General features: G+C 41.5%; 4 gene segments (V, D, J or C); all 4 read right to left on the bottom strand.

Moving 5' to 3' along the window:
* Positions 1 to 5,269: 5,269 nt before the first annotated feature.
* LOC113836081 lies at positions 5,270 to 6,276 on the bottom strand. The segment is given in 3 exon segments: positions 5,270 to 5,310; positions 5,853 to 6,149; positions 6,231 to 6,276. Coding segments are annotated over 3 exon segments (384 nt in total).
* A 4,170-nt stretch (positions 6,277 to 10,446) lies between these two features.
* LOC113831688 lies at positions 10,447 to 11,027 on the bottom strand. The segment is given in 2 exon segments: positions 10,447 to 10,874; positions 10,982 to 11,027. Coding segments are annotated over 2 exon segments (474 nt in total).
* A 4,445-nt stretch (positions 11,028 to 15,472) lies between these two features.
* LOC113836080 lies at positions 15,473 to 16,004 on the bottom strand. The segment is given in 2 exon segments: positions 15,473 to 15,861; positions 15,959 to 16,004. Coding segments are annotated over 2 exon segments (435 nt in total).
* A 3,614-nt stretch (positions 16,005 to 19,618) lies between these two features.
* On the bottom strand, positions 19,619 to 20,196 carry LOC113836079. The segment is given in 2 exon segments: positions 19,619 to 20,052; positions 20,151 to 20,196. Coding segments are annotated over 2 exon segments (480 nt in total).
* Between the last annotated feature and the right edge of the window lie 1,319 nt (positions 20,197 to 21,515).

Genomic DNA, 21,515 nt, shown 5'->3' with positions numbered 1-21,515 from the left:
GAGTTAGGCTCCCTTAGAGAAATCTCATTTTTCATTTGAAAGATGTTATCAATTGGAGATTGCTTCTGGACAGTGATGGGAAAACTTGTACACTTCTTTGTGCTCTAGAACCCCATCTTCTATTGACCCTTGCAGGTCCTACTTTTCCTATACAGAAACTGATTGCACTATGAGAGAAATTGTCTTTATAGTGAGTGAGAGAGTCTTTGAATTGGGTCATTTCTGTTATTGTAGCAATCCCAGGAGAGTGACATAGATTATAATAACTAACTGATCTGATCTTGTGTCCTTCTAGGGGAGGGTTCTAACTGCCATAGGAGATGGTCTCCTGGGCCTTGTATGTGGTTAACTGAGAGGAACAAACTCTGAGTAGAGTCAGGAAACACCCTTTCTGGCCCCTCTGCACTTACTCCCCAGGCTCTGCATAACTAACTTATCTTTGCTCTCCCTTTGTGCTGTCTCATGACAAACATAATTAGCAATGATGTTGATCATATGAACTTGACATAATAATGGGGTATGTCCCTTTTTGTTTACTTTGACAGAACATGGTCTCCAGTTGATTAATCTCACTCCCATGTAGTGATTGCTCTGAAATTTGTATTGGCAGGATTGTACTCTCTCAGAAATCCTGCACAGGTCATGGATGCTGTCCTTGGAATCTATTGTAACTGGGATGCATCAGGGGAGCCATAAGATGAAGTTCTGTGGGGGATAGAAGCTTTGTCTTTTCTTGGAGAAATGCATCCTGTCCCATATGAAGTAATACTATGAACCTTGCATAGGTCCAGCTGGTTCAAAATTAACAACAATCCAACAATTATATTAGTCTTAGTCTTTCTGTTGCTGTTTTCCCAGAATCCACAGATAAGGGAACCCTTATTTCCTTTCTAATCTGACACTGGTTTATGTTTGGAAAAAAGAATTCATGATGGTGTTGACACTTCATGTTGCACCAAAAAATGCAGGGGGCCACTAGGCCTTGGAGGTCAAGGAATTTCTGCTCACCATTACTTGGTGCAAGAGACACTTCCTGAGTATCATGGGATCTTTGGGAAAAGGCCCAGAGGATAAGGAGGGATAATGATGAAGTATGAGAATAAATTACCCTGAGTGCTGGCAAGAAATTCCAATCAATGCTTAACCTGAGAGTGCTCATGTATGTGAGAAGACCCAGGTCAGATGGGGAGCCAATTGGGTTTTCTCATCACAGGGTTTTGTTTATATTACTACTTAGTGTTGTTCAGAGTTACTAAACCAACAAACAAGTGAATGGATTGAATGAATGAATAAATAAATAAATCTATACACACCAGAGAATCCCACTATCAACTGTTGTGGTGATATATTGTTTTTGATCTAATATAGCCGCTGGAAAGCATTTTACAAAGCCAGCCTCACTAGTTAGCTCTAGAAACTCGACAGTGGTGGCACACACATTTAATCCCAGGACTCAGGATTAGGAGATGGATCTCTGAGTCCAAAGTCACCCCTAGCAACAACACAGTGAATCACAGTTCATGCTTCTAATTCCAGGATTTGACAGATATCTATGTAGGGTCATTAAGTGTCAGGATTATTGTTTGGCCACGTTTAGGAGACCATCAGAGTTGGAGTGAATCTGAGTATCAGTGAAGTATGGAACAGTTTGAGTATAGGGAGTGGACAACTGTTTTGCTTCTCTGATCTTTAACTTGAAACTTAAACCCCAATATCTGTCTCTGGGTCTTATATTTTTCAGGTCACACACTGTATTATTATTTTTTATTATTGTTTTAATTAAAGTAGTCCGATTGAAGCCATGCTATCAGTGAAAGTATTGTTTCTATTTCTAACATTCAGCCTTTCTGCAGCAAAGTTTTATGTGATTTCTCCTAATTAAGCAACCCAATCACACAGTCACACAGTCACACAGTCTCTCTCTCTCTCTCTCTCTCTCTCTCTCTCTCTCTCTCTCATCTCACTCTCTCTCTCTCACACATCCACACACACACACACACACACACACGCAAACACACACAACAAAAGCATACAAAGAAAGAAAAGTTTAGAATCAGACATGTAAAAGTTATAACAGAGTCAAGAATCAAGAGAAGTCATAATTTGGCCTCATTGCATTTAACAAAAAAATGTATGTTTGTAATTAGATGCATGGAGGGCATTTTGCACCATACAGTCGCTGACGTCTAGGTTACAAAGACAATCCAGCTTCAGGAAACAGGGAAGTGAGTACGCAGGAATCCTGATGACATGAACTGGTCTCTTAAAGTCCCAGTGTGGAATCCCATTGCTCTGTCTCAAATGTTATCTGAGAAGGGGCCAAGTTGCAAAATAATGTATTGACACAGGTTGTCTTTGTTTTTCTTCATTAAGAAAAACAAGTCAATGGAGGTTGGCACTGAAACTGGTGCCCAAAGAGAATCACTCTTCCCTCGTAGACACTTTCTGCATTTGTTCAGGTAGGAATAGGTGACATATTGTTTTAAAAATGTTAGTCAAGCCTGACATTGATGACACATGCCTTTAATCCAAGCACTCTATGGACAGAGGCAGGCAGATCTCTGTAAGTTCAAGGCCAGGCCCAAAAAATACAGAGAAACCCTGTTTGGAAAAACAAACAAAAAAGTATGTTAGTCAAAACAGAATTTGTGATTATTAGAGGCATTATCATTTCCTAAAGTGTATAATTATAAAAGGATCCCCCAGAAAACCAGCAGGTGGAGAGAGCACCAAGATAAAAAAATAATCAATTATGTCTGAACCTGGGCCTAATGTGTGTTGAGTGCCCCATTTTGGCTATGGGATTCTGGCAGGGAGATTTTTCTCTGGGCTCACACTGAAGACTCCTCATTGTGTCCCTTGTACAGTAATAAGTGGCAGTGTCCTCAGTTCTCAGGCTGTTCATTTGCAATGCTTTTTGAATCATCTCTGGAGATGGTGAATTTGTCTTTCACTGAATCCATGTAATAGGTTCCATAATTATAACTTTAGTGCCTATGGGAGCAACCCACTCCAGCCCCTTTCCTGGAGCCTGGCAGACCCAGTTCATGGCAGCCTTACTGAAGGTGAATCCAGAGGCTGCACAGGAGAGTTCCAGTGACCCTGAAGGCTTCACCAATCCTCCACCAGACTCAACAGCTGCACCTCACAGTGGACACCTGCAAACAGAGAGGATCCTGATGAAGAAACTGTCACAAAGCCTACCGTCTCTCTCACTCATGTCTCCTCACACACTCAGCATCCCGTGTTATCTACCTTTTAAAAGAGCAACAAAGAAAACCCAGTGCAGCCCCAACCCCATGTTGATTGTCGTGTTTTCAGTGCTGATCTCTGAATGGAAAGACAGGGTTAGAGTCCTCTGCCTAACCTGCAGGGTCAGCGCAGGGCTGGTTTTTATGAGCAGAGGGGGCTGTATTTGCATATCTTCCTTCTTTATCTCAAGCTCTGTTGTGTGTGAGCCCTTGGCTCAGCAGGTAATGGTGCAAATGTCTGACAGAAGTAGTGAGGACCATGATTTCATTAAAATGTTACTCATATTGTATTTGTAATAAATATTTTAGCAGCATTAATTTATTTTCATTGTGCTTCCTGTATAATATCTGTTAGGAAAAGCAATAAAGAGTGCATGTGCCTCAGGAAGGAGAGGAATCTGTTACCTCATCTCCAGTTCCAAGGTTGTATGTCCTCCTAGCTCTTCAATTTTCCAGAGAATGTAGGACTTCCTTGGTGGATGTGAGATCAGTCTCATGTGGACCCTTGGAATATCCACCCCTTATTAGAAGGGAGAGTTGGGTCCTAATTGTGCAACAGAGTAATTAAATCTACTGTTAGAGAAACTGTGCTTGTTATAGCTAAGAGGGTTTGTGGATTGTGGCATTAATGTTTTTGTGGCATTCTCTGGTAAAGGGACCTCATTAAAGCAACTAACAGCAATGTGCTGGTGATTTGAAGTCATTTATGCATCAGCCCTTAAATGATCAAATCATTTCTCTTATAGGTTTCGTATATATCATGGGGTTATATGTGGGAAAGTGAAAGGCAGTAACCTCCCTTGCTGTCCCTTGTTGGCACCTGCTCCTTTAGGCCCTGAGTGTCTGAGATGCCAGTATTACCTGCTGACCTGCATTCCCTTGGCATCAGCTTGATCTTGTCTGGATTTGCTCCTGAACCAGAGTCTAGCTGATGTGTAGGACTCACCAGGGTCACCGGTGTGGATATGGACTTCTGCTTCCCCTTGAGCTCTCTGCCCCTGTGCATAGTAGCTGTTGCCATATCAGTGACTTTCTTCTCACAGTATCAGCTGGACAATTCTCCAGGGATGATTATGACAGATGTGTAACAGGGTGGGATGCGCACATAAAAATGAACCTGCAGCTCTAGATTGGCCTCATCATATCTCTTCAGAGTTGAAAGCATTTGAATGTATCAATTTAATAACCCTAGGAATGACTGTAAGAAACAAAATGATCAATTTCACTTCACCAGAGAAGTGATAAGAGCAAAGTGTTAGGGAAATTTTCAGTTGATGTTTCCTCAGCTGATTTCAGGGTCCTGGTGCCCAGCTGTTCTATATAAAGAACCTTGTTCTCAGCCCAGACACCTGATGATCCAGGACTGTGCTTTGTATGCAGTGATGACTTGAATCAAATGAGGCTCCTGATGAACTAAGGGCTGACAAATCCTTGGCAAGAAATTTGTTTCCTGAATGTTTGTCTCTCAAATCCCAACAAAGAAAATAAAATTTTTCCAGTCCCATGGACTTCTGTGTATTTTTTCTCTTTTTTTAAAATAATTTGCCAGATGATGTATTTTGATCCTTCCCATCCATGTCCCACAATGCTGTGCCCTCCCAGCCCCTCCTCACGTCCTCTGTCCCTCCTTCCTGGTACTTCCTGTGTATTCTTCCTCCTCACTGTTCCTGCTGTAGACTCCAGGTTTTTCGGATGGTGATTCTGGACTTAAGAAGAAACCCTACCCAGTCTTAGTGCTAACTGGGTCTATAAGGAGGCTTCTGTGTGGACAGGAGTGGTGGCAAAAGCAGAAAGCTGAAAGCTGATGTCTTCAATGCAAACACAAAGCAGAGAGCCAATCAGTGGACGGTTTATGTCAGAGCTCACATGTATGTCCCCTCTCGGTGACTCCAGCACAGCAATACACAGGAGTGGTCCTCAAATCTCAAATGTTCATTGGAGATAGACAGTGTTTCTGGACTTGTCTCAGCAATCAGTGAGTAAGTCCTTCGGAGTCTGGGTAATGTTCACTGTTACCATCAGTAACCACTGAGACCCACTACAGCTCCTTCCCTGGAGCCTGGCAGACACAGATCATCAATCATTGTTCCTACTGATGACTAAACTGGTTTCAGGTGATGATTGTAGCTAACAATCCAGTCTGAGATAAAAACACACATTCAGTTTCTTAAGACTTGAAAATATGTGAGGTGTTTGGTTAGGTCACATGTTGTTTATTTGGACATTCCCTGTAATTCATATTCTATTTTTTTCAAAGTTACTCCATCTGATATTCCACTCTCCTTGAATACAGAGGTATCTTTTTCACTATGCATTATCAGAGTTTTCCTCTTTGTCTTTCATTACAGAAGGAACATGTAAATGGAGATTTTCACAGGACTTCATTCAGCATCATTTTCTTTATATCTGTAACTTGGAAAAGTTGACAAACACAGTTATGACTCTGAGGAGGAGGAGGAAGGAAAATCGTCACTCAAGTGATTATTTCTGAGCTACTCTCCAGGGTGATCTCCTCTGTCACCTCAGTCCCAGGGCAGATTCCTGCCCCTCCAGGTTTTCTGACACACTCAGGATGTACTTGCAACACTGTGTGTCTTGCACAGTAATAGACTGCAGAGTCCTCAAATGTCAGGCTGCTGAGCTCCATGTAGGCTGTGCTGGAGGATGTGTCTACCGTCAATGTGGCCTTGTGTTGGAAATTCAGATTGTAGCCAGTACCACTATTTCCAGGGTCAATCCATCCAATCCACTCCAGACCCTGTCTAGGCTTCTGTTTCACCCAGCTCATATAGTGGCTGGTGAAGGTGTAGCCTGAAGCCTTGCATGACAGCTTCACTGAGGCACCAGGCTTCACCAGCTCAGCAGAGGACTGATGAAGGAGGATTTGGCTGTGGACACCTGTGGAGAGAAAGGCAGAGTGGATGTCACTGTCACCTGAGAACATGGCCGCTCCTCATGTCTGGAACTTGGAACACTTACCTGTAGCTGCTGTCACCAGGAAGACAATGATCCAGCTCCATCCCATGGTGAGGACCTGTGTGCTCAGTGACTGTGGAGAGGACACTGATCATATGTTGTTGGTGGTGTGGACATTCCTGTATTTACCACATAGATTCACATGATTTGCATATTCATGAGCAGGATGCTTCTTAGATAAGGACCTAGTCCAGCTGGAGAAGAAGGAGGTGGAGGACACCTGGGTCAGGCAGCAGGATGCTGAGGTTCAAATCCTCATCCTGTCTGAGGAAGAGGCCATTCCTGAGACCTGTGCAGATGCTGTGGATATAACATCAAGGCCTAATCCCTCAATTTACAAATAGAATCCCAACCTGAGAAATTATTTAATTTCCCTGACAAATTCACAGGTGTTGGTAGTGATGATGAAAATTGTTAATGGAAATTTCAAAACCTCCTAAACTGGAAGAAATTTCACTCTTTCATCTGTAAGATATTAATGTTTTATTTTTCAGCATGTTGCATGTGTTTGTTACTGGTGATTTTTTTTCTTTATCTAAATACCTTTCTTTTTGTATATTCTTTTGCTTTCAATAGAAAAAGGCTTTAGAGTTCTGGTAGGAATATGGAAAATATCTGAGAGGATTGGGCATAGAATTTCATCACAATATTTTTCTAGAGAAAAAGTTTTACAAAAATCCAAAATGAATAAATATTTTTATAAGCTGAGAAAATACAAATCTATGCAATATTTAACAATGAATTTTTACTGTGTTTGAAAATTCTTGACTTCACATATCAACTGTATCAGGTGTTGTTCAGCTGATAGTCTTTAAGAAGGGAATCCACAGGGGCTATGGAGTCCCTCCAATCATCATCTGATTTCCATCCTAATGATTGATGTCTCCATTGTGCCCCCTGCTGTCCTTACAATTTTTATACTCTTATCATTCTGATTTTAAAAATAATAAACTTGTCACAGCATCAGTCATGCTGTGGCCTCTCCATCCTGGCCTGTTTAAAACTCTGTTCTCACTGACCATAATCAGGAGACCTGGCTGGTGCTTTTAAGGTTTGTATCAACTGGGCTCATAGAGTTGTTGAATTATTTGCCCAAATAAAAGCAGAAATAGGTCATCTTACATTCATTAGATATTGCTCAAGAATTTGTGTGTTTTATTTAGTACATCTAGGAGATACTGAGTAACTAATCTGCACACTCCCCGTGTAAACAGTCTGCCCAGTCTCCAGGTTCACTATGGTCACCGTATGTCACTGGCTGCCATGTGACCTGGCCTCTCCCTGGTGTCAGGGAACTAACAGTGGATATCTTGGTTTTCACCTTTACACTGAACTGTTCAATGAGTTGTGATTATCTGGATCTCAGTAATCCTACATTCTATAGTCTGTTTCTTCACCAAAATTCTTAACACATGGCTGAGGTCACTATCATAGTATCCAGAGAAGGCTAAGGCCTGGAAAAGTAGACTTTCTTTTTTTTCCAGATTCTTCAAAACAGTAATCCTTAACCCTGAACCAACACCAACCATCACTTCTCCCACTGATCTTCTCTAACTCACAGGTAAACACTCCAGCTTTCCTACCTTCAGCTGCATCAGAGATCACAGCAGTGAGCATGCAGGCAATGGGAACAAGAAAACACTAGCAGAAAACTGTGATGAGGACCTCTGTGTCCAATTGAAGGGAGTTAGAGAGAGACTGTAGGTGACATCATCTGGCATGAGGCCAACAATTAATGCAGATCACAATGGAGTCAGAACTAGTGTGAAAAACAGATTGATTATTAGGAAGTACTCAGACTACGGAGCCAGTCCTTTACCACAAGGCAGGAGAGGGAACAGAGAGCAGCATGCATGTGACCCTCGTATTTAAAGCCTTGCTATATCACTCTGACCACGCCCAAGTGTGCATGGTCAGCGTCACCTGTGCCAGCCTTCAAGCGGGTGTGTCCAGCATTTCCCCCAATGGTCACTCAGACATTTCCACAAGCTGAAGGTACAGAACACACCTTCAAAGTCATCACTACATGGAACACTGAGTCAGAAAGTAATCTTTACAAGGATCAAAATCTCAAACAATAATTGTATGAAAATAATAACCATGTGTGCCCTATTATAGACACTCACATGTTGGAAGCCTGAAACATAGACCACTTGTTGTTCCACCAACTGTGTAAAATAACATTAATCACGGAAGCTCTGGCTACTCCTCAACCTGTGATAAAATAAAGAGAATGGGCTGGGTGTTGGTGGCGCACACCTTTAATCCCAGCACTCGGGAGGCAGAGGAAGGCAGATCTCTATGAGTTTGAGGCCAGCCTGGTCTCCAGAGCCAGTGCCAGGATAGGCTCCAAAGCTACACAGAGAAACCCTGTCTCGAAAAACCAAAAAAATTAATTAATTAATTAATTAAGAGAATGGTTTTCAGATGATTTAGAATTCCCTTAGATTTCCAATTGAGCTAATAACCATCACCAACTATTAGAATGACAGATTCATTGAAAGATTTGGAAAGGTTTATTCTTACGTTTATTTCATCATATATAATGTGCCAAATGGATGCTTTAGATTCCCCATGGGTAAAAACTGATACACTTATTAGAAACCAAACAAATAGTAGTTATAAAATGTGACATTGCAGGGGGCCTCTGAAGTATTGTTAGAACAGGAAGGGGAAGCCACTTATTCCAACATCTAAACAGCTATAAGCCTGTTTGTGAGAAACCACATGAGACAGTCCCCAACCTACTATACTCCAAAGGATGTCTGCTAGTTCCCAGCAGCCTCAGTAGTACTTCATTGTCTCTACTGGTCTTGAGCACAGGAAGGATTGTGTCTGTGTTTACACTGAAGGTTTGTTCCCATGTCTTTGCAAAGTGAGACATAGCAGGTGCTTCAGATTTTAACTATTGGCTCTTGGAGATATCCCTATTAATACTGGTTTCAATGAGAAGCTGTGTCTCAAAAAATCAATACAATAATAACTGTAGATCTTGACTTGGCTGATTGGATGTGTATCCATTTCTTCATTCCTGCAAATCTCATATTTGTGTCTTGTTTATTTATTCCTGATCCTTGGGCTGTGTGTATTTGAGATACAGTTTTTTTTAGAGACTCAGCTGTCAACTGTAGGCCATAGGGCTCCAAAGAAATACATACGGTGCTTCCTTGACTGTTATTCTATGAGATCTTCAGGGATATTGTCCAGATTATGCCTCCTCTTACTTGGAAAAAGTGAGTCAATGGAGGAAGGCTTAAAGGTTCTTCACATTCATGGCTTTGTCAGTGTGCCTCTCTGTGCCTGCTTGTGGATCAAACCTTGAGCCATCAATGTCTGCTCCAGCCACTCAGCCTTTAGTTTGAAACTATGGACTAGATTATTGGAAACCATAATCTCAACTAAGTTCTTTCTTTCCTTACATGTTTCCTTCATCACAGTTGGTCTTGCTGTTTTATCTCAGCTACACAAAAGTTACTAAGACAAACTTTCTCAGTTTTTTGCACAGTGAGAGGAACTTCTCAGAGGACACAGCTGGAATTTCTGTGGCTCTTAGAGAAATGATCTGGCTCTGTCACTGCTAATGTGACACACCCAGACATAAAGTGATCTCTGTTAGATTTACATAAAATGCCCAATTGTGTGTGAGAGATTTTCTAGGTGAGTAGATCTCACTTCTCATGAACATTATCATGTGATCAGATGCAGATGTTCAATGCCTTCCTGGTGGTGTGACCCCATATTCAGGTCAATTAGAAGACAATAAACCATCCTCGAAATACCATCTCCACACAGACACTGAAATAACTTTCCTGAAGGACAAGTTTATACAAAACCCATGATGAGCAGAGATGATATTCATGGAGAAATAAACTGAATTACCTAAGAGCACAGCTGGATCAAGTCTGAACCTGATGTGCACCATTGTCAGGGAGGGGAGGGGAGGTTTGAGCCTTGGGAGCATTTGTGCACCTGTAATGGGCCCCTTCTTACCCTTGATTTCCCCTTAAATATAAATGCTACTCTAATAAAGAAATCTGACTGAGGATCTGCTTGAATCTGAGAAAAAAAAAGACACAGGAGCATCCATGTTTCTTATATAACAGCAGAAACAAAGGAGATGTATTGAGGACCACAGTAACAAACAGCACAAATATTTAGAGAGACTTTCTTGGGAACTATAAAGATGAAAGCAGCCTAAGCCGGTGAGAAGATTGCTCAGTTATGTCTTCATAGTCTGTGGGATGAACATGTGTTCTGTGTGTGCTGTGCCCCCCCTGGTTGCTCTGAGCGGCCTCACAGTGAGGTTTATGTCTGGGTTCACACTGAGATCACTCACTGTGTGTCTAGCACAGTAATAAGTGGCGGTGTCCTCAGACTTCACACTGTTCATTTGCAAGTACAGAGTGTTCTTGGCATTGTCTCTGGAGATGGTGAACCGGCCCTTCACGGATGGTGCATAGTTTGTGGTACTGCTATCTTTATTAATTTCTCCAACCCACTCGAGCCTCTTCCCTGGAGCCTGGCAGAACCAGGTCATCCAGTAGTCACTGAAGGTGAATCCAGAGGCTGCACAGGAGAGTTTCAGGGACCCTCCAGGCTTCACCAGGCCACCCCCAGACTCCACCAGCTTTACTTCACACTGAACACCTGAAAACACACAAAAAATCCTGGTCAATAAATCATCACACATGTCCATTGTCCCTCAGATTAATGTCCACTCACACAGTCAGCATCTACTGCTCTCCATAAATTACCTTTTAAAAGAGCAACAAGAAAAATGCAGCTCAGCCCCAACTCCATGCTGATCCCTGAGTGAAGTCTTGGGATGCACAGCTGAGCTTCTCTGTCTGAGCTGCGAGGTCAGGACTAGGCTGCTTTTCAGGAGCAGAGAGAGTGCCCATTTGCATGTCTTCCTGCTTTATAGCAAGCTCTGTAGTGGAGCCTGTATTTGTCAGGTCCAGGGTTCTTTGTTAATTTTCTGGAGGAATCAGATCATAATGTTAATGTTGGGGAATCGATTAATGAAGTTACTGTTGAGGAAATGTTATTAAATTATATCATTTTCAAATCATCTCCTATTATCCCTTTTTCTATAAAGACTCATTTTCATGTTCATTTCAACTCAATTCTCCACAGCTGTGATTAGGAGAGCAGTGACATTGCTTTGCAGTCCTCATTATTTGTGATGCCAGCACTACTGTGTGGACCTCATTCCTGGTGAACTTAAAACTCCTTACATAGCTATAGCTTTGTGAGCAGCTGCTTCCTGAGTTTGGGAAACTCCCTTTCTGTATGGAGGTCATGTGACATGCCTGAATTCCAGTGTTCAGCTAATCACATGCATGAGCCTTTTCCAGACAGTCTGTGTATTTCTTGTTTTATCATCTAATTCTGTTTTCCTTTGCTGCACGTTTACCTATTTGTCCCTAGAAGTGGTGAGTGACTGAGAAGCTGAACTTCAAGGCAGAGCTGAGCTTTGACTTCTGTGTCTGCAGGTGGCCCTGTCAGAGGAGCAGCAGGGGGCAATTGAAGTTCAGGTGTCACCTCACCAGGAGGTGAAGCCCGGATGGGTGAATCTCTGATAGGCAAAACCTGGAGTCTACAGACTACAAGATGTCTTGTACTTCTGCTGTTCCTTTTCATTTTTTCTGCTGCCATCTTTCTCTGGTACCTGGCATGGTGTGAATGGGTGTGGGGAGACCCCCACTGCCTGTAATACAGTGTGTTCTCATGTGTAAACATCCCATTCTACTGGACATTTTTACCTGTGCATTCTTTTGAATAAGATTTCTTCTTAAGCTGTACTGTCTAATTGATAATAATAAACATAGTTTAAATATTCTTTTGATAATGAAAAATAAATACAAGGAAGTGCCACACAGCTAGGGCTTACGAGTTTCACCTCCATGGCTACTTAGACTGTAGTTTGGTTAATGAATAAGGAAAACAATTGAGTCCCTGGAAGCCAGGCTGTCTCAAATTCTTTCAATCTTAATGTTGAAAGATGCATTCACAGGTTTTGGTGTGCATCAAAGCTGCAAACAAGCCTGAACATAACTTCAGGTTGGATTAGATTATTTGATAATAGCTTTGAGATGGAATGTCCCAGAAAATAACTAAAGTTCACAAGGACACATAGTTGAGTTATGAATTCATTAGGTTAAGGTCACAAATACAAAGCAGCCTCATTTTTATTACCTGACATGCTTTTATGTTCAGGAGGGTTAATGATCAAAGATGATGAATAATATCTTGTACAAATTTCTTCCTTAATCTCTGATATAAAAAGTAATGATGATGGTTTTCATGTATAAATTTAGATTTTTAATTCTTTTAATATTTCTTATGTGATTACCTTTCAAAATAAAGAATTAAATGATTGATCCTTTCCTTGTAGCCACAAATTGCAGTCTGCCACTTAAAGAACAGCCTGAGAATAATACCTCGTTTGCTTATGCTTTTAATCTATAACAGTTTGCTTGGGTATGGTTGTATATGGCTTACATTGACAATTTTCTTCTCATCTGTAATATTTAAAATGTCTAATCATATAAGAGATATGGAAAATATGCTGTTCTATTTGCTTATATTCATTGTAATTATTCTCTTGAAAATCTGAGTGTAAGCATATTGTAATTTTTATATTGCTTGAAAGATTTTGCTGGGGTATAAACACTGTAAGGAAAATAAGAATCAGGAGGCAGAAAACATTAAGAGAGAAATAAAGGACATTTCTGCATAGAAATGAGACAAGAGAATAGAACTCAGAAAAAGCATAAAGAAGGAAACAAATCATCAAGAGAGTGTGCATGTCTTTTCCCTTAACCCCCTCAGTTAAAATGCCAAAGACCCTGACTCCATGGATTCTGTTTGAGCCTTGTGTTGCTGTATTCTGGGACCCAGGCAGGAAACAAGTCCTCCAGGTGACCTGCTCAACCTCCCAGAAGGACGTCCTCACTTCCATCACACATTCACTCCTCTTTTGTTTCTCAGTCTCCTGTCCCAGAAATATAAGTCCTAATTTTCCAGGGGTCCTTAAGTCAGGCTTTCCTTTTCTAGAGGCTACAGAAGTTAACATAGGGGATGCACATCTGTTTGATTTCTCAGTCAATATATTTAATTATAATTAAAGACACCAGATTGCTCTGTGTGCAGCCTTCACTGTTTGAGTGGTGACTGACATGCTGACAGGACAATTGAACCTGTGGCTCTTATATCTGTTAATTTACTAATTCACATTTGAATGGGCTCCAGGTCCAGAACTGTAGATGACCCAGCTGAGCTCTAGGATATCGTGGGGGAACAGTGTTGGTCTCCGTGTTTAAAAACTAGAGTCAAGCAGAGTAGAATACAGGTCAGCTCATAGATTTCTGCACATGATATAGACACAGGAGAGACAATGGTATTGGGAGATTTTAGTTTAGAAAACACAGAGCAGGACAGATCTGTACCTGATGTTCACAGTCTTAAGGAGGAGACAAGATTCCAGACCAGTGAGAAATCATGGTCTAAAAACTTGACTCTTCCTTCCTCCTGGGTTTCCCTTAAACACACATCAGTGTGGGCAATGTTAATTAACAAATAATTTTTATTCTACTAAGTTTGGAGTCTTGTCATAGTAGCTACATCAGGAGAATTACATGGTCTTGGCAGTTATTTGAGGTCAGGAGAGGAAACCTTAGGGTCTCAGAGAACTCCTCACTCTCCAGATGTTTCTCTCATCTACTATATTTTCTTTCCTGGTGAAAGTTGGGTCTACAGCGCCCCCTGCTGGTCCTGAACATCCTCAGATTGAGGTTGTTTCTGGGCACACAGGGATCCGGCTCACTGTGTCTGCTGCAGAGTAAGGCAGGGCTGTGTCTTCAGTGGGAGCTGAGCTCAGCTTCAGGGAGATCTGATCCTTGAATGCATCACTGACACACTATGGACTTCTCAGTGACAGCTGCAAAGTTTCTCCAGCCATTGTCCTCCATTCTCTCACGTCATACAGGCTCTTCCTGAAGGGGAACGCCCAGGAAGAGGATCTCAACTCTAGAGACACAGCTGTTTTTTTTGTGAACCATTGATTCATCCAGGACCCTGGAAATAATCCAGATAGTAAGACTGTTTAAAGGAGCCTCATTGTTTCCTTTTGATCCTAGATAAAACAAGGTATCAAATGGTCACATGTGCCCTGGAACCAGCTGTGTCCTGAGACTACCCTTGACCTGCTAATCTTCCTTGTCTACACAAGGTGCTCAGATTGTGAGCTACTTTCCAATAAGCCAATGATCACCAAAAACAGCATTTTCTTTATTTTACCTTGTAACTAATTTTGAGTTTGTGAGTGGCTGTTTTTTCCATATATATATATATATATATATATATATATATATATATCTTTATGTTTTCATTTGCAAGTAAATATGAGAATTTCCACATGATCAAAATATTTTCTCCAAAATATTTGCCCAATACTGGTAGACGCATGTGCTCACATTATTACCAACATGGGACTCTGGGGTCAGTGTTGTCAAGTTTAAACTGCCCACTCTCTGAGTCCTGAGGGCAGCTTGACCAGGAAACTTCTGAATATAGTGAGAATGGATTCATAACCAAAGACAACCAGATCGGGATCTGAGAATCCACAGTAGAAGCTCACAGGAAGGACACTGCCAGGACCACACAGCAGTCATCCCTTAGCTCCAGGTGAGCGGCTGAGCTCTGAGTTAGTGCAGAGAGGTCAGAACTAGAATATTCTAATTCAACACAGAAGCAGAAGACACCATGTTGAATGGAGTAATGAAAATAATAAAATTTCAACGCTATCACTTCTTAGCCTTATATGCCGAGCTGTGCAGAAGAGGAGAGTGGTTTGGAAAACTCAGATGCTTACTGAGACTGAGCCCGGCTCCACTTCCACTTGGTTCCCTCTGAATTACTAACACTGTTCCTGTCGAGGGTCTGCCCCAACCTCAGTATGAGGGAAAAGTCCATGTGAGTCTCCAGAGCTTCCCCAACAACTGACCACAGAGAATCACTCTTCTCTCATAGACACTTTCTGCATTTGTTCAGAGAGTACTAGGTGGCATATTTGTTTTAAGAATGTTCGTCAAAACAGAAGCCATAATTTTTAGAGGCACTGATCAATTCCTGAGTCTATAATTATTAAAAGGATCCCAAAATAACAGTAAACAGAGAGGACACCCAGATAAAACAGAAAAATAAATAAATCAATTATGTCTGAACCTGGGCTTTATGTGTGCTCAGCGCCCCCTGCTGGTCATGGGAACCCGGCAGGGAGGTTTTTGTCTGGGCTCACACCGAAGACTCCTCACTGTGTCTCTTGTACAGTAATAAGTGGCTGTGTCCTCTGTTCTCGGGTTGTTCATTTGCAGGTAAACCATGCTTTGGGAATCATCTCTGGAGATGGTGAATCTGCCTTTCACCGAATCCACATAATAAGTTGCATAATTACTAGGTTGAGTGCTTATGCGAGCGACCCACTCCAGTCCCTTCCCTGGAGCCTGGCGGACCCAGTTCATGGCATAGTCAGTGAAGGTGAATCCAGAGGCCGCACAGGAGAGTTTCAGTGACCCTGCAGGCTTCACCAATCCTCCACCAGACTCAACCAGCTTCACCTCACAGTGGACACCTGCAAACAGAGAGGATCCTGATGAAGAAACTGTCACAAAGTCTACTGTCTCTCTCACTCATGTCTCCTCACACACTCAGTATCCCGTGTTATCTACCTTTTAAAAGAGCAACAAAGAAAACCCAGTGCAGCCCCAACCCCATGTTGATAGTCGTGTTTTCAGTGCTGCTCACTGAATGGTTAGACAGGGCTAGAGTCCTCTGCCTGACCTGCGGGGTGAGGGCAGGGCTGGTTTTTGTGAGCAGAGGGAGGCAGTATTTGCATATCTTCCTGATATATCTTATTCTCTGGTGTGTGAGAGCCTTAGAGGCAGCAAGTAATGGTACAAATTTCTGAGAGAAAATGAACTAGTGAGGACGATGATTTCATTAAAATATTTTTCATGATTTGTTTATAAAAAGATTCAACATCCTTAATTTTTTCTTTTTATACATGAACTCTTCACTGCTCATCTTATCAGATATTATTCAGTAAGTTCATAGAAGTTTAAAAATTAAACATTACAATTTGAAAATTCAGTGGGAACGAATGTAAAGATAGATGAATACTGAAGTGTACATTAAATTACAGTATTGAAACTAGGCTGGGACAGCATGGCGGGAAAGTTTAACATGCACAAGACACAAGTTTTATGCTCATCATAGAATACATACATATATAATACATACATATATATATATGTAAGTATGTGTGTGTATAATAAATATGCACATTAAATAAACATTAATAGTACAGAGGCTAATCCTTGTGAAATACTGAACACATCACAATCTTCTTTTACCTTTATGCCATATGTTTGTGTTTGGGGTGTGTTAGTTAACATCTTTGTCATTTCTGCCATTAAATTCCTCAAACTGAATATAGAATCCTTGTCTGTAAATACAACAGGACAGAGAAGAATCTGTTACATGGTCTGTAGTGCAATGGTTTATGTCTTCCAGTCTCTCCAGTCCCCTTAGGATGTAGGATTTTCTTGGTGGTTGTGGGATCAGTTTCAAGTGGTCCCCTAAAATAGTCACTCTGTATTAGAAAGGAGAGTTGGGAAGTAATTGTTTAATGGATTAATTAATTCAACTATTACAGAAACATCATTATGGCTAAGAGTTCTTACAGACTATGACATGATTGACTCTGTGGCACTTGCAGGAAAGTGACTTCATTTAAAACAACTAAATGCAGTGAGTGGCTGATCTGAAGTCACTTCTGTTTTGAGTCCTTTCATGACCAAATCATTTCTCTGCCAGGTTTCACTTATTTAGCCTGGTTATGTGTGGGTAGGGTAAAGGAAGAAACTCCAGACACATGCAGTGAACCCCCTGCTGTTCTGTCTTTGCACCTGTTTTGTTGGGCTCTGAATGTCTGAGGTGTGGTCATCCCCTACTACTCTGTGCTCCAAAATCATCAGGTTGATTTGTTATTGGAGTTGCTTCTGATCTGCAGTATGACTGATCTATAGGATCCAACAAAGTCTGGAATGTGGATATTAGATTCTGCTGCATGGTCTTTTTTCATTTCTATGCCCTTTTCACAGTAAGAGGGTGTCATCTCAGTGGGTTTCTTCTCACAAGAACTGCTGGATGATATTCACACACAGTTTCTCATAGTCATAATCTAGTAAAATTACTTGCAGCAGACTGAAACAAACATAAATTCACATAAAAGTAAGCATGGATGCTTGGATTGGCATCATAAGGATACTTAGAAATTCAAGGTATTTAAAATATTATATTGATTCCATAACTACAGGAAGAAGTGTATAAAATGCAATAATCACACTTTGATATCATCTGTGATAAGGGCAAAGCATTAGGGGAAATTTCATTTGATGTTTCCCCAGCATGATTTCAGTGTCCTAGTGCTCAGTTGTTCAATAGAAAGAACCTTGTTTGAACACAGACCCCTGATGATCTAGGACTGTGCATTGTATGCAGAGATGACAAAAACAAATTTTCTTTTCTGAACATTTATCTCTCACTCCAAAATAAAATAGAAATTTTCAGCTTCATAAACTTGCAGTATTAATTTGCTTTTTTCCCTGTTTTCTTTGCTATGGGAATTGTGTCACAGGTTCCCTGGCAATCTTAGAGGAACATTTTAGTCTGAGAGATATGTTTTTCACTGGGGATGGACATGACTAAGAGAGAAAAGGCTGAGCAGAGGAGTCTGTGGTCCTTCTGAGTGAGGACAGGAGTGACAGAGTGTGTTAGTGGTGGCTGTTTTTTTGACTTAGGTTCCCTTTTGTTCCTTAATATTTGAGCATGGGATTTTTCACTTCTATAAAACAAAAAGAAATTTATAAGGTTTACTGTTTTTCAGACAATGTATTTTATCATATCCCCCATCAGACTCTTGTCAGATATTTGTCACCTTTACCTGATCATCTTTAATCTCTCTCTCTCTCTCTCTCTCTCTCTCTCTCTCTCTCTCTCTCTCTCTCTCTCTCTTTCTCTCTCTCCCTGATTTTGTGTAAGCCTCCCTCAATTACCAGACCAACTTCCAATGCACAGACATATAAAATCCCCTAAACTTCTTATTTTACACTTTTTCCCTAGTCTAGTTTTTGTGTTAGATTTAAATTCAACTGCAGACTGCTCCAGGAACTAGCTGCAGGTTTTCTCTCAAAAATCTGCATTATGGGAGAAGTTTAAATTGGCTCATCCCAGGTGGTCCTCCCTTACAAATTGCTCCAACTAATATCCACATGTCTCTATCCCTAGAAGTTTCCTCAGAGCTTGGTCAGCCTGGACAGGGCCAGCATTTCAGCTTCTTTTGTTCCACCCTGTGGTTGCAACTCATCCATCCAATAGTCTTTGAGGTACCAGCCCCTTCCTGTTGGAGTCTCAGGTGCTGCACAAAGACTGGGAGGGGAGCTCTTGTCTTGGGTGGGGTTTGCAGATCACGTCTCAGCTTCCATGGCTCTGGACAGAAAACCTCAGTGGTTTTCAACCTTATTATTTTATTTTATTCATGAGTGATTCCCAAATAAATACCTAATGACCTTTATCTGGGCTTTGGTGGACTCTATTACAATTGACCATTACACCAACCAACAATGATGCCTCAGTGTCAGCAGGAAGTAATCACAGAGAAGATTACACATAGCTCCTAATCATTTGTTTGTTGACAATAAAATCTGGGATTTTAGGTTTCAAATCTGGGGCAAATGGCTGAGGTTTCTACTTGAAATATCACCTCAGAAAAAGGCCACCAGATTCCCCTGATTCCCCAGTCCCTACCTGTTACAGGGTCCTCCTGGCTGGCTTCCAGTGAACGGTCTTCCCTTCCCAGATGCTGGTCTCTATGAAATCCAACTGTTTTAGTTACCTGGTCCTTGTCATGTATCATTTGGGCCTCTTGGTTGCTTCACCACGGTCTACTCTCTCCTCTCCCCTTCTCTTTCCCCGCTCCTCACAAGGGTCCATTCTGGTGTGGCCTCTCCTCCCCTGTGACTTCCTTAATCCCAGGCACTGTCCTAACCGGATACCACTGAGTCTTTGTCTGAATCTCATGAGGGAAAATCATCACCAATGCTGAAGACCTCACTCAGCATTTGATCCTGAGTCATCACCAGAGTCATTTCTGCAATCAGAGGTGAGATAATTCCATGTAATTCACGTTAGACTGCGTGGTGTGTATATTGTAAATTGTGGCAGAAGAGAACTCTGTTATTGCAGACACCAAAGAACATAAACACAGAGAGCATCCTGAGAAACCAGTAGATGGGGCGACAGCTGTGACCACATAAACCAGCACTCAGTCATGTCTGCTCCTGTTCCTGCCCTGTCCCTCCCTCCATGTGTGACCTGTGCCCCCTGCTGGTCCTGAGCGCTCCTGCAGGGAGGTTTGTGTCAGGTTCACACTGAAGTCCTCTCACTGTGTTTGTAGTGCAGTTATAAATGGCCATGTCATCAGCTTTTAAGCTGTTCATTTGCAGGTAGAGGCTGCTTTTGGAGTCATCTCTTGAGATAGTGAATCTGCCTTTCACAGACTCCCCATAGTACGTTGCATAATTGTAATCTTTGTTTCTAATTTGTGCAACCCACTCCAGCCCCCTCCCTGGAGCCTGGCAGACCCAGTTCATGTAGTAATCAATGAAGGTGAATCCAGAGGCTGCACAGGAGAGTTTCAGGAACTTTCCAGGCTGCACCAAACCTCCCCCTGACTCCACCAGCTGCACCTCACACTGGAAACCTGTGAAAAAGAGAATCCTGTCAGTAAACAGTCACAAATGTCCACGTCCCTCTCACTGATGTCCACTCACACAGTATCTTTCCTTATGTATAAATTACCTTTCAAAAGAGCAACAAGGAAAACCCAGCTATATCTCAACTCCATGCTGTGTGTTGTGTATTTAGTGATGACCACAGGATGGGAGGTCCAGGGAGTCCAGTGGTGGGTCCCTCTGTCAGAGCTGCAGTATCAGGGCTGCTTTTCATTGGCAGAGGAGGGCATTATTTGCATGTCTTCCTGTTATATCCTGAACTCAGAGGCAGGAGCCTTAGTGAAGACAAAAAATGGAACAACTGTTTGAGATGAAATTAGGAACCAAGTGGTGTTTATAACATCAAAGCATCAATCATTTTCCCAGCCATATACCTTAGCTGCTAGAGTATTGTTTTGCATGCCCGAACCCCAGTGTTCATCTCCACCATTACATGATAGGCAATAGTTTGGAGTAGGAGAATTTTAGATTTTACTTATGCTTGGTCTATACAAAACTGTTTGCCAACAGAGAAAGAAAGAAGGAAGGGAGGAAAGAAAAATAGACTATTAAGAATGAATTCTTGGATTTACATAAAAATATGTTTTCAGACTTTCTTTATTGTGCTCTCTAATTGTAAACTTCTCTGCTCACTTTGCATAAATTATTCAATTGATTCATAAGAACTTTAATAAGAAAAAACAACCTATAATAATTTAATAAACATTGTATAAGGTTCAGTAAATAATGCATGCCTACCTTTAATTGGATTAACAACATGTAGTTGAGTCCAGAACAAAGTGCTGTACAATTTCATGCATAAAGCTTGGAGATTGATTCTCAAAAAAATAAAAGAAATGTTATGTAAATATAAATACTATTTGAGATCATTCTTTAACAGTGATTTAAACACATTTCAGTGACCCATATTTTGCATTTAGCTCCTCAAGGGATGAACTTCCCCATCTAACAGACCTGCTCTTCTCCATCAGGAAGATACTTCCAGCTCTTCTGTGGCCACCTAAAAACACCCAGAAGGACTATTTCCTTCCATGCCATGTCCTTCTGCTCTCTAATTCTACAATGATTTGCCTTTCACTCTCCATCACCTAGGCCTGCTGTTTCTCACCTGGACCTTGAGAGACTTGCCTGCATCTGCATGGGACCACAAGGTAATCCACCTCCTTCCTCTCCCATAGCCTACTGTCTTCCTGTGACCTTCCTCCCCAGGCCATCATGTTATCTTTCTCTCTCCCACATCTTAGTCAGGGTTAACCATGGACTATCCTCTCTGAAGTGCTGGGTAGACATTGTTCTCACTTAGCATGCAAACCTCCTATTCCTCAAGGTTTTTGGTTCTCAGTGCTGTCAGGTGGGCTGTGTTTTTAATAGAATCTTTCCTCCTCAAGCCATCTTTAACAGAACAGTACTTTTTATTCTTCTACTTCTCAGT

Source organism: Cricetulus griseus, chromosome 5 (assembly GCF_003668045.3).
Source record: "Cricetulus griseus strain 17A/GY chromosome 5, alternate assembly CriGri-PICRH-1.0, whole genome shotgun sequence".
NCBI lineage: Eukaryota > Metazoa > Chordata > Mammalia > Rodentia > Cricetidae > Cricetulus > Cricetulus griseus.
Note: the sequence above shows the minus strand (reverse complement) of the source record. Positions and strands in the feature narration are given on the sequence as shown.